The sequence below is a fragment of the Bison bison genome, unplaced genomic scaffold, assembly GCF_000754665.1.
Source record: "Bison bison bison isolate TAMUID 2011002044 unplaced genomic scaffold, Bison_UMD1.0 scf7180017864072, whole genome shotgun sequence".
In the NCBI taxonomy this organism is placed as follows: Eukaryota; Metazoa; Chordata; class Mammalia; order Artiodactyla; family Bovidae; genus Bison; species Bison bison.
This window is the reverse complement of record NW_011494644.1, coordinates 5,938,378-5,950,955: the sequence shown is the minus strand read 5'-3', so window position 1 is coordinate 5,950,955 and position 12,578 is coordinate 5,938,378. Positions and strand designations below refer to the sequence as shown.

The 12,578-nt window shown below is 41.0% G+C and overlaps 1 protein-coding gene across 1 annotated transcript in view; it reads left to right on the top strand.

The window, feature by feature from the left end:
- The window catches only part of COG7 (component of oligomeric golgi complex 7), a 90,873-nt gene that overhangs the window by 17,249 nt on the left and 61,046 nt on the right, over positions 1–12,578 (top strand). Inside the window, exons 5-6 of the mRNA XM_010837200.1 lie at positions 11,196–11,278; positions 12,471–12,575. Of these exons, the coding sequence (XP_010835502.1) occupies positions 11,196–11,278; positions 12,471–12,575 (188 nt within the window). The remainder of the gene's footprint in view (positions 1–11,195; positions 11,279–12,470; positions 12,576–12,578) is intronic.

The following is a 12,578-nucleotide window of genomic DNA, read 5'->3' as shown; positions in this document are numbered from 1 at the left end:
GCCATAAGGGTGGTGTCATCTGCATATCTGAGGTTATTGATATTTCTCCCAGCAATCTTGATTCCAGCTTGTGCTTCTTCCAGCCCAGCATTTCTCATGATGTACTCTGCATATAAGTTAAATAAACAGGGTGACAATATACAGCCTTGATGTACTCCTTTTCCTATTTGGAACCAGTCTGTTGTTCCCTGTCGAGTTCTAACTGTTGCTTCCTGACCTGCATACAAATTTCTCAAGAGGCAGGTCAGGTGGTCTGGTATTCCCATCTCTTTCAGAATTTTCCACAGTTTATTGTGATCCACACAGTCAAAGGCTTTGGCGTAGTCATTAAAGCAGAAATAGATGTTTTTCTGGAACTCTCTTGCTTTTTCGATGATCCAGTGGATGTTGGCAATTTGATCTCTGGTTCCTCTGCCTTTTCTAAAACCAGCTTGAACATGAGGAAGTTCACGGTTCACATATTGCTGAAGCCTGGCTTGGAGAATTTTAAGCATTACTTTACTAGCGTGTGAGATGAGTGCAATTGTGCTGTAGTTTGAGCATTCTTTGGCGTTGCCTTTCTTTGGAATTGGAATGAAAACTGACCTTTTCCAGTCCTGTGGCCACTGCAGTTTTACTACTCATGTTTTCTAGTGAATTTGTTGCAGCTGTAGACCATGGAGCTCACTTGTGTGGTTGGGGTATGCATCCATTTGATAGGAGATTAGAGAAGTAGGAGTGGGGACTGGGGCTGCATGAATTTTAAGTTTTTTCCCTTTCCTTCTGTGTGAATTGGCTACTTGGTACTGGAATCAGGTTTGAAGAATGCCCTGTGAATCAGGATCGTAGGCTTTCGTTTTGGAGTAAGCTGTATTTGACAGCTTTCATTCACAAATTTGAATCAGGCTTGATTCTAGATTCTGCTCTTTGTAGGCAGGATGCTGATTCAGAAGGGGGAAATGGGTCCTGCGGCTGTCCCACTGCCGAGCTGGGGTGGAAGCAGACCCTCCCCTGCTTGCCCAGGCCTCCTTGGCCCCTGGTGCTCCATGCTAATGTCCAGTTTCTCCTAGCATACCCACTCGTTGGCCAAAATGATTGCATATCTGATGGGTATTCTCTGAAGTGTGTAGTATGAATGTTTTCCTGGCATCAACACAGATGGATGAAACTGTGTTGTTCTTTGGTGGTTAATTTTGGTGAGCATCGGGAAGGGTTTTTTCCTGCCACAAAAGTAATATTCTCTTTAATCAATTATCTTTCCAAGAAGGCTAAGGTGCTTCTTTATCTAACAGTTTTTAAAGGGAAATCTGATAAATTAGTACATTCCTGACACAATACCCACAATCTTCAAGTATACATGCCTCATTCATTTTATAAACTAGTGGATTCAGTTCATAAATTGAAGCAGCTTTTTGGAGCCTAATTTTACATATGGCAGGAATATTCACTTATCTAAGTGATCTTATGAAAATAATAAGCATTTAAAAAGCACGTAGTCATTTTTAAACTCATGGAGTCCTGCCCATTACAATGAGAACTGCTGGCTGGTCTCTGGAGTTTAGCTGAGTTATATCCACGGTGGTTACTATTACAGCTTTTGCTTCTCAGCAACTTATTGGACTTACCAGAGATGGAGGAAAACAGAACAGGTATAAAGAGGTTTTGCACCTGTTAGCTCACGGTTTTTTTCCCCATTCTTTTTTTTTAATTTTATTCTAAGGCTGTGGCATCTGTGTTTTGACCAGAAGGGGGCAGATAGGAGCCAGAGATGCTGCGTGCATGGGAGGCTGCTGAAACTGTATCTCTGTTTTTTCATCAGTAGACCTGGAACCAAGTGCTGTGTTTAGCACTTCCTCTGCCCTTAGGCAAAAATATAAGAAAGCACTTGATATTAGACCCATAGAGTCCATTGCTATCTGTTGAATGCTGGTGTTTACCAGATAATTTTCTTATTCCTCAAACCATTAAATATATGAATTTATAGAAGTTTAGTTCGTTTGCTTATTTCCCATCTGATATAATCAGAGTAGGAATTTTCAAAGGGATTACTAACTAGTAAATAGTGTTTAAAATATTAATTACATGAGGAATGGCAGGGAATACAAAAATGAAAAGATTGCTGTCCTTCAAGGACTTTATACCTTGGTTGAGGGTGAGGCTGGAAGAAAACAAGTACACAGATAATTTTATTACGGAATGGAATGTGAAAACTGCCTTAGGCCTCCCCAGGATGAAGGAAAATCAAGGAAGCTTTTATGAAAGAGCTAGTATATGCGCAGAACCTTGGAAGAGATGAATTAAAAATAATTTGAATTGCTTCTGATTATAAAATAATACATATGCAAGTTATTAAACTTTGAAAAAAACGGAGAAAAGTATAAAAAAGAAAATGATATACCAGTAAACTCACCACACAGAGATGACTGCTAGTATTTTTTTTTTTTAATTAAAAAAGTTTTTTTTAATTAATTTATTTTTTGGCTGTGCCCTGTGGCATGTGGGATCTTAGTTCCCTGACCAGGGATCAAACTCTCGCCTCCTGCAGTGGAAGCACAGAGTCTTAACCACTGGACCACCAGGGAACTCCCTTTATTATTATTACTTTAAAAATTTTTGACCGTTAGTATTTTTTCCAGTTTTTTTTCTTTGTCTGTATATATCTTTTAAGGAAAGTACATACATTGAGTATAGGCAATTCTGTATTTTTTTTGCTCCCTTTAGCAATATAGCATGAGCATTTTCTCAGGGATATAGGGATTTGATAGGTGAGGAAAAGCATTTAGGGCAGAAAGAATAATGTATATTTGGATGGTATAGAAAGGAGAAAATTCAGGGTTTGTTTTGGGAATAACAATTAAACCCATTTTAGTGGAATGAACATTGGGAAATGGTCAAAGGTGAGGCTGGAAAGGAAGGTGGGGACAGCATAGTTTGCCTTGAACAAATTAAGGAGTTTCTATTGAGGGAATGATTTCATTGCTGCTGACAATTTATTAGTCTGCTGAGGAATGTGGCAAGAATGGAAGGACTATAGACTTTGGAGAAGGGCAGACCTAGTTTCAAATCTTTGGGCTGCTGCATATTAGCAGAGACCTCCACTTCCTGCTCAGTGAAATGAGCGTAGAATACGCACTATGTTCTTGGGAGGATTAAACAATACAGGTGTGCAGCTCCTGATCAGAGGAGGCCTCCAGGGAATATTGCTTCCTCTTTCTCTGGAACCTCTCATTCAAGACTTGTAGCCCTTATAGCAACTTAAAGGAAATAAATAATTCCTAAGAGGCCAGTAAAGAACTCCTGAACACTCTCTTAGAATGAGAGCTGCATCATTTCCAAAAAGCCGTGCAGCTCAGCAGATTTAACTAAACTGTCAATACAGTTTGGAAGCCCAGACCCACACATGAGTTAGTTGGGTTTTTTCCTTGAATTTGGGCTTCCCTGGTGGCTCCGACAGTAAAGAATGTGCCTGCAATGCCGGAAACCTGGCTTCGACCCCTGGGTCAGGATGATCCCCTGGAGAAGGGAATGGCAACCCACTCTAGTATTCTTGCCTGGAGAATTCCACGGACAGAGGAGCCTGGCAGGCTCCATAGGGTTGCAAAGCGTTAGAGACAACTGAGTGACTAACACTTTCACTTCTACTTTCTTGAATTTAGTTAAATGTTTTCCCATCATCTACAGTGCTGAAAAGTTAAGTAGTACTACAAGGTCTAAAAGGGAAAAGTAACATCCTCTTTCTCTACCTGGTCCTTATCCAGGAAGGCCACCAGTTTTAGAGCTGTTTTTCTGTGCTCTTTTACTTTATCTTTCTGCATGATAAATGTCTTAGTTTATTTCTTCATGTTTCAATTTTAGGCATTGTCTGTTGACTTCTGTTGTTCCAGCTAAGGATTTAACTTTCACACCACTCCTCTTTCTCTTCCCCATTATCCTCCTGTCTCCTTATTTTAATTGAATCAGTAAATAGTTTTTGTATTATCACAACTTTATAAATTATTAATTTTTGCTGAGTCAAGCCCAGGTACTGTGATTTCATTCTCTTTCCTGTTCAGCTTCATGTTTATCCTGAAGTTTCTGATCACCTTTTTATCCCCTTCTTATTCTTCCAGCTCTCCATACTCCCTGGTTTTTTCCAGGTGGGTTCTTGGGGATAACGCTTTGTTCCAAGTACCCCCTGTTCCCCAGAAACTCTCCTTTTGGCATGCTGTCTCTGCTCTGGACATGCAGATCCCAGGATTCTTTACTGGTGCTCAGATTTAAAGTCTTGTTTCTGTCAGTTGTCATTCTGGGCAAGTCACAGGAGTTAGATGATGTCACAGGAACCTGGCCAAGACATATCTGGGCCCTTCTAGTTGTATGATCTCGATGAACTTATTTATTTCAGTGTCTTCTTACCTCATACGGTTGCCCTGAGGTTATAAGTGAGCTTGCATAAATGGAGAAGCTTTGGAAGTTCTATGAATGAAAAGTAAACTAGCTTATCCACAGTGACTTTGTTTCAGTGTTACTACCTACTCTATGTTTCGAAGGCCTTAGATATTATCCTTGCTGCTCTTTATATTTGCCTGTACATTCAACCAGGTATCCTCTTTCTCCAGTAAAAATTAGCATCAGAGAGTGGGAGAAGTGAAGGACAGCTCTCAGCACATGCCTAGAAGGGTGGTGCTTGCTGTCTACACCTAGGCAGAAACGGGGGTGGGGTGGGGTAAGTTCTGCAGACTGATATAGTGGGGTAACTGTTTTAGGAAGAGATTTAAGAGCATTTTTTCTGTATATTTATTTTATTTAACATGTAATTATGACATATAGCCTATGTGCAGAGTACTTTCTTATGTCTAAATAACATGCAAAATCATTTGCAGGAGCAACAATAAATGAATTTTGGGGGACTCTTTATTTTTTAATATCAATGCCCAGGTTGCTTCCTATTGGTACCATAAGGTTTTTATACTGTTTGTTTATAGTTAAAAGTCAATTATTGATATGAAATTGGTAACCCATTGACTATATATTATTACACTCTGGGTATGTGAGGTAGAGACTTGGGGACTGCATGAATATCTTATTCACATGATACCTGTATCAGTTTGAGATTCTCTTGATATCAAGTGATGAAAACCTATTTCAAAGTGGCTTAAAGGAAAAAGAGATTGTATTGGTTTATGGAACTGAGAAGTTCAGGGATAAACTTGCTGCAGGCCTGGCTTGATTCAGGATCACAGACTATGTCTTTAGAACCCAGAGTCTCTCTCTTGCCGTTTCTTGGCTATCTATGTCTTCCTATGTGTTGGCTTTACTTGCAGGCACATTCTTTGTGTAGTGGCCATTGCAGTTCTAAGCCTCCTTTTGGGCAGTTCAAGAAAGGGTGTCAGGGTTAATCTTGATCTTGTTTCACATGCAGCTTTGGCACCTCTGAGTCAGTTACTTTGATTATGTGGACTCAAGGCCCTGGTTGGCCAGGCCTGGGTGTCATCCCAGAGCTGTGCATGGAGTTGTTCCACTGGAAACATGTAGATCTTAGGAGAATGGGAGGCAGGGATATGGTTCCCCAGAGGAAGACCATAGTTCTTTTGTTTAAATTAATTAATTTATTTTAATTGGAGGCTAATTACTTTACAGTATTGAAGTGGTTTTTGCCATACATTGGCATGAATCCTCCATGGGTGTACATGTGTCCCCATCCTGACCCCCCTCCCACCTCCCTCCCCATCGCATCCCTCAGGCTCATCCCAGGTGCACCAGCCCTGAGCGCCCTGTCTCATGCATTGAACCTGGACTGGTGATCTATTTAACATATGGTAATGTACATTTTTCAATGCTGTTCTCTCCAATCATCCCACCCTCACCTTCTCCCACAGAGTCCAAAAGTCTGTTCTTTATCTCTTGGTCTCTTTTGCTGTCTCACATATACGGTCATTCGTTACCATCTTTCTAAATTCCATATAAATGTGTTAATATACTGTATTAGTGTTTTTCTTTCTGACTTACTTCACTCTGTATAATAGGCTCTGGTTTCATCTACCTCATTAGAACTGATTCAAATGCATTCTTCTTAGTAGCTGAGTAATATTCCATTGTGTATATGTACCACAGCTTTCTTATCTGTTCATCTGCCAATGGACATCTAGGTTGCTTCCTTGTCCTAGCTATTGTATGCAGTGCTGCGATGAACACTGGGGTGCACGTGTCTCTTTCAGTTCTGGTTTCTTCCATGTGTGTGTCCAGCAGTGGGATTGCTGGGTTGTATGGCAGTTTTTTAAGGAATCTCCACACTGTTCGCCATAGTGGCTGTCAAAATATGCATAGAAACAAATGAAAATGAAAACACAACAATTAGAAAAAGAAGAAATGAAGAACCCTAGAGTTAATAGAAGGAAAGAAATAAAAAAAATTAGGGCAGAAATAAATGAAAAAGAAACAAAGGAGACTATAGCAAAAATCAACAAAACTAAAAGCTGGTTCTTTGAGAAGATAAATAAAATAGACAAACCTTAGCCAGACTCATCAAGAAAAAAAGGGAGAAGAATCAAATCAACAAAATTAGAAATGAAAATGGAGAAATCACAACAGACAACACAGAAATGCAAAGGCTCCTAAGAGACTACTATCAGCAACTATATGACAATAAAATGGACAACTTGAAGAAATGGATGAATTCTTAGAAAAGTATAACCTTCCAAAACTGAACCAGGAAGAAATAGAACATCTTAACAGACCCATCACAAGCATGGAAATCGAAATTGTAATAAAAAGTCTTCCAACAAACAAAAGCCCAGGACCAGATGGCTTCACAGGTGAATTCTACCAAAAATTTAGAGAAGAGCTAACACCTATTCAACTCAAACTCTTCCAGAAAATTGCAGAGGAAGGTAAACTGCCAAACTCATTCTATGAGGCCACCATCATCCTAATTCCAAAACCAGACAAAGATGCCACAAAAAAAGAAAACTACAGGCCAATATCACTGATGAACATAGATTATAAAATCCTCAACAAAATTCTAGCAAACAGAATCCAACAATATATTAAAAATATCATACATCATGACCAAGTGGGCTTTATCCCAGGGATGCAAGGATTCTTTGATTCTTCTATATTTGCAAATCATCAGTGTGATACAACACATTAGGAAATTGAAAGATAAAAACCATATGTTTATCTCAATAGATGCAGAGAAAGCGTTTGACAAAATTCAACATCCATTTATGATTAAAAAAAAAAACCCTCCAGAAAGCAGGCATAGAAGGAACATACCTCAAAATAATAAAAGCCGTAGATGATAAACCCACAGCAAACATTATCCTCAGTGATGAAAAATTGAAAGCATTTCCTCTAAAGTCAGGAATAAGACAAGGGTGCCCACTCTCACCACTACTATTCAACATAATTTTGGAAGTTTTAGCCACAAAAATCAGAGAAGAAAAAGAAAGAAAAGGAATCCAGACTGGAAAAGAGGAAGCAAAACTCTCACTGTTTGCAGATGACATGATCCTCTACATAGAAAACCCTAAAGATACCACCAGAAAATTACTAGAGCTAATCAATGAATATAGTAAAGTTGCAGGATGTAAAATCAACACACAGAAATCCCTTGCATTCCTATACACTAACAATGAGAAAACAGAAAGAGAAATTAAGGAAACAATTTCATTTACCTTTGCAGCAAAAAGAATAAAATACTTAGGAATAAATCTACCTAAAGAAACAAAAGACCTATGTATAGAAAACTATAAGTATACACTGATGAAAGAAATCAAAGATGATACAAATAGATGGAGAAATATACCATGTTCATGGATTGGAAGAATCAATATAGTGAAAATGAGTATACTACCCAAAACAATTTATAGATTCAGTGCAATCCCTATCAAGCTACCAATGGTATTTTTCACAGAACTAGAACAAATAATTTCACAATTTGTATGGAAATACAAAAAACCTCGAATAGCCAAAGCAATCTTAAGAAGAGTGGAACTGGAGGAATCAACCTGCCTGACTTCAGACTATACTACAAAGCTACAGTCATCAAGACAGTATGGTACTGGTACAAAGACAGAAATATGGATCAGTGGAACAAAATAGAAAGCCCAGAGATAAATCCATGCACCTATGGACACCTTATCTTTGACAAAGGAGGCAAGAATATACAATGGAGAAGAGACAATCTCTTTAACAAGTGGTGCTGGGAAAACTGGTCAACCACTTGTAAAGAATGAAACTAGCACACTTTCTAACACCATACACAAAAATAAACTCAGAATGGATTGAAGATCTAAATGTAAGACCAGAAACTATAAAACTCCTAGAGGAAAACATAGGCAAAACACTCTCTGACATAAATCACAGAAGGATCCTCTATGACCCACCTCCCAGAGTAATGGAAATAAAAGCAAAAATAAACAAATGGGACCTAATTAAACTTAAAAGCTTTTGCACAATGAAGGAAACTATAAGCAAGCTGAAAAGAGCCTTTAGAATGGGAGAAAATAGTAGCAAACGAAGTAACTGAGAAAGATTTAATCTCAAAAATGTACAAGTAGCTCATGTAGCTCAATTCCAGAAAAATAAACGACCCAATCAAAAAATGGGCCAAAGAACTAAACAGACATTTCTCCAAAGACGACATACAGATGGCTAACAAACACATGAAAAGATGCTCAACATCACTCATTATCAGAGAAATGCAAATCAAAACCACAGTGAGGTACCATCTCACGCCAGTCAGAATGGCTGCTATCAAAGAGTCTACAAACAATAAACGCTGGAGAGGGTGCAGAAAAAAGGGAACCCTCTCACACTGTTGGTGGAAATGCAAACTAGTCCAGCTGCTATGAAGACCATGGTTCTTTTGGAAGAAGGACAGTAGATGTGGGGTGGCCAGAATGACAGGTCCACAAAGAGACCTGGCAGGGGGCCCTGCCCAGCAGGTGCTCACTGGTCTTTTTGAAGTGAATTGGTTATGTGCTAAGAGCCGAGAAGTCCTATGGTTGCCAAAGTAGGCTTTCTTTTTCTCTCTGTTGTCCAAATCAGGAACTTGTTAAACTCAGTTTTACAAATTTGTCTATTTAACATATTGATCTTGAAAACTCGGATTCCTCTATAAGGGCAAAGAAAGAAAGTGAAGTCGTGAAGTCCCTCAGTCGTGTCCAGCTCTTTGCCACCTTGTGGACTTGTAGCCTGCCAGGCTCCTCCATCCATGGGATTTCCCAGGCAAGAATACTGGAATGGGTTGCCATTTCCTTCTCCAGGGGATCTTCCCAACTCAGGGATCTAACCCAGGTTTCCCACATTGCAGGCAGACTCCTTAGCATCTGAGCCATGGGCTTCCCCTTTATAAGGGCAAAAGACCCACATATTGTTACTTTTAAGGTTTTATAGTGCTTTTGCTAAATGGATTTGCTATTGGCCAATTCTGCTTTATTATTTGTTTTAAGAAATAACAAATTCTACTCTGTTGGGTAGAAATTTCTTAACATTGGATTATATATTTAGACCAGTGCTTGTTGTAGCAGTTTTTTTTCTAAAAATATTTTTTTGACAGTCCACTAAAATGATGACAGTGTTTAACAGGAGTGATAGGATTGCGGGCAGTTTTTCCTTCATACTTAGAGTCAGCTGGGGCTTCCTGGGTGGCTCTAGTGGTAAAGAACCCACCTGCCAATGCAGGGGACACAAGAGATGTGGGTTTGATCCCTGGGTTGGAAAGATCCTCTGGAGGATGGCATGGCAGCCCTCTCCAGTATTCTTGTCTGGAGAATTCCGTGGACAGGGGAGCCTGGTGGGCTACAGTCCACAGGGTCACAAGAGTCAGACACGACCGAAGCAACGTAGCACACATGCATGCATGCATGCTGTCAGTTGCGTACTGATGCAGTATTCTCAACAAGCCAGGGCTTGTGGCATCCAATTGAGTCGCATGTTCTACCCTTAACTTTACTTGTTTTTCATGTGTATGATCTCTACACCACATGAGTTAATTCATTGCCTGGGTAGGAACTTCTGAATACTAGCTCACAATTAATCCACGTTTATCCTGCTGAATTCTTCCCTTGGCTGCAACAGAAAACCTGGGAACAGTATGTACGCATTTTCTGTTGTTCCCTCCCCACAGAAGGGGTGTCAGCAGAGCATCCCAGACACAGTAAGCACAAAGGCCCTGGGGCAGCAAAGAGCATGGTTTCTTCTTGGTACCTGTCAGAAGGTCTGCTCATGCCAGTAATTTTTAGATCCTGTGAATACCAGCTTGGGTCCCATGAAATGCCCGTTTTTGTGGGTCGGAAGTGGTTGAGTAGCAGCAGCAGCGCATGGTTCAGCCTGTCCCTCCGTCAGCGGTCCTGCTGTTGACCTGCAGGCAACTGAAGTTCTCTGGGCTGCAGTTTCCTCACCCCAATGATGTGGTTGATCGATGGTTATTTTAGACAACTTTTTGCCCTTGACATTTTATGATTCTAGTCAGGGCTAGGACAAGGTGAGGCGGGTGAGATGCCAAAAACACCAAGTTGAAGGAGATGCTCATCCTGCCCTTGTACAACCTGCAGCGTGAGAGCCCAGCCCCCACCCCCAGTCCCAGCCCTGATTCTGATTCATTTTTCCATTCACATGTGAGGTTTGCTTTATTGTTGTATAACCTGAGCTCTATCAACGATGCCTTTTTTTGTTTGTTTCTTTAAATGAGCAAGTTTTTGTTTGTTTGTTTGTTTTATCTCTGTATGTTTGACTGCAACGGATCTCATCGCTGTGCCTGGGCTTTCTCTAGTTGTGGCAAGTGGGAGCTATTCTCTAGTTGTGGCGTGCGGGCTTCTCATTGCAGTGACTTCTCTTGTCACAGAGCATGGACTCTAGGGTACACAGGCTGAGTTGCCCCATGGCATGTGGAATCCTACCAGACCAGGGATGGAACCCATGTCCTCTGCATTGGCAGATGGATTCTTAACCACCAGACCACCAGAAAAGTTCAGTGATGCTTACTGATGCACTATTCTCAACAAACCAGGGCTTGTGGTATCTCATTGAGTCACACGTTCTACCCTTCATTTTACTTGTTTTTTCATGTTTCTGATCTCAACGCATGAGTTAATTCATTGTCTAGGTAGAAACTTCTGAATAGTAACTCACAATTAATCCACATTTATCCTACTGAATTCTTGCTCTTGGCTGCAACTGAAAACTTAGTAACAGTATGTACACATTTTCCATTTTCCGTTGTTTTTCTTTAGATCAGTCCAAAATGTTTGTGAAGGTTTTTAGTGAAATTGACCGGATGCCGCAGCTTCTTGCATACTACTACAAGTGCCACAAGGTGAGAAGCTGTGAGTGATGGCCCCTTGGGGTGCTTGTAGAACTGGGCCACAGGGTCCCAGTTTCAAATCTCGGTTTCTTCCTTAAAGGTGAAAATGTTTGCCTCCATGCTCTCTGGCCTTTTTCTTTTAATTAGCCAGTAGGGGGTGCCCTTGGTCCAGCCTCGGGATTCATTGAATTGTAAGGTGGGAAAAAGAGTCATTGGTTTTCAGCCTTTGTTTTTGTAGCTGGATTTCCTTTACAACGGAAGAGTTTTTAGTTTTCCCCATTTTTGTGTTTTGGGATTCCCTCAAAGCTCAATCGGTAAAGAATCTGCCTGCAATGCAGGAGACCCAGGTTTGATTCCTGGGTGGGAATGAGGCCCTGGAAAAGGAAATGGCAACCCACTGCAGTATTCTTGCCTGGAGAATCCCATGGACAGAGGAGCCTGGTGGGCTATGCAGTCCATGGGGTTGCAAGAGTCAGACACGGCTTAACGACTAAGCCACCACATTTTTGTCTTTTAAGGGAGATTCTCATCATAAGGTTTATTATGCTTTCAGTAAACCTTGAGAATTTTATCTGCTGTCTAGGTTTGTTGAGATTAGTTTGCTGAAAATCTTGACAGCTTCCTGGGCTAATTTAATTCCTGCAAATCCAATGCTCACATGTCTTTTAAGCAGTAGGGTTAGGACATGAAGCTAAAATACATCTTCACAGCCATCCCTGAGGTCTATTCAGAAGAATGGGGGCATGCTGAGTACATTGGCATGCTTTAGGGGAAAGATAAAAGGAGAAAGGATCACTTAGAGGGCGACAGATTCAAGCTCTACACAACAGAGCAGGTGGACTGTAAATGTTTTTTCTGCCTTTTGAAAAAATTATTTATGTATTTGGCTGCACTGGGTCTTGGTTGCAGCCTGTGGGGTCTTCATTATGACCCGTGGGCTTAGTTGCCCCGTGGCACGTGGGATCTTAGTTCCCCAACCAAGGGCTGAACCTACATCCCCTCCATTGGAAAGTGGAATCCTAACCACTGGACCACCAGGGAAGTCCCTTTTCTGCCTTTTTTGAAGCCAGTGGTCATCCGTGGGTACCTACTTGCCCAGGAGAGTGGGCACTGGTGGATCTCTTGCTGAGGTTTGGGGGCAGGAGGGCAGCAGACAGCGTATCTTGGCGGACCCAGCAAGGCCTCATTTTTTCTGCCTCCACAGGTGCAGCTTTTAGCAGCCTGGCAGGAGCTGTGCCAGACCGACCTGCCCCTGGACCGGCAGCTCACTGGACTCTACGACGCCTTGCTCGGTGCTTGGCATGCACAAATC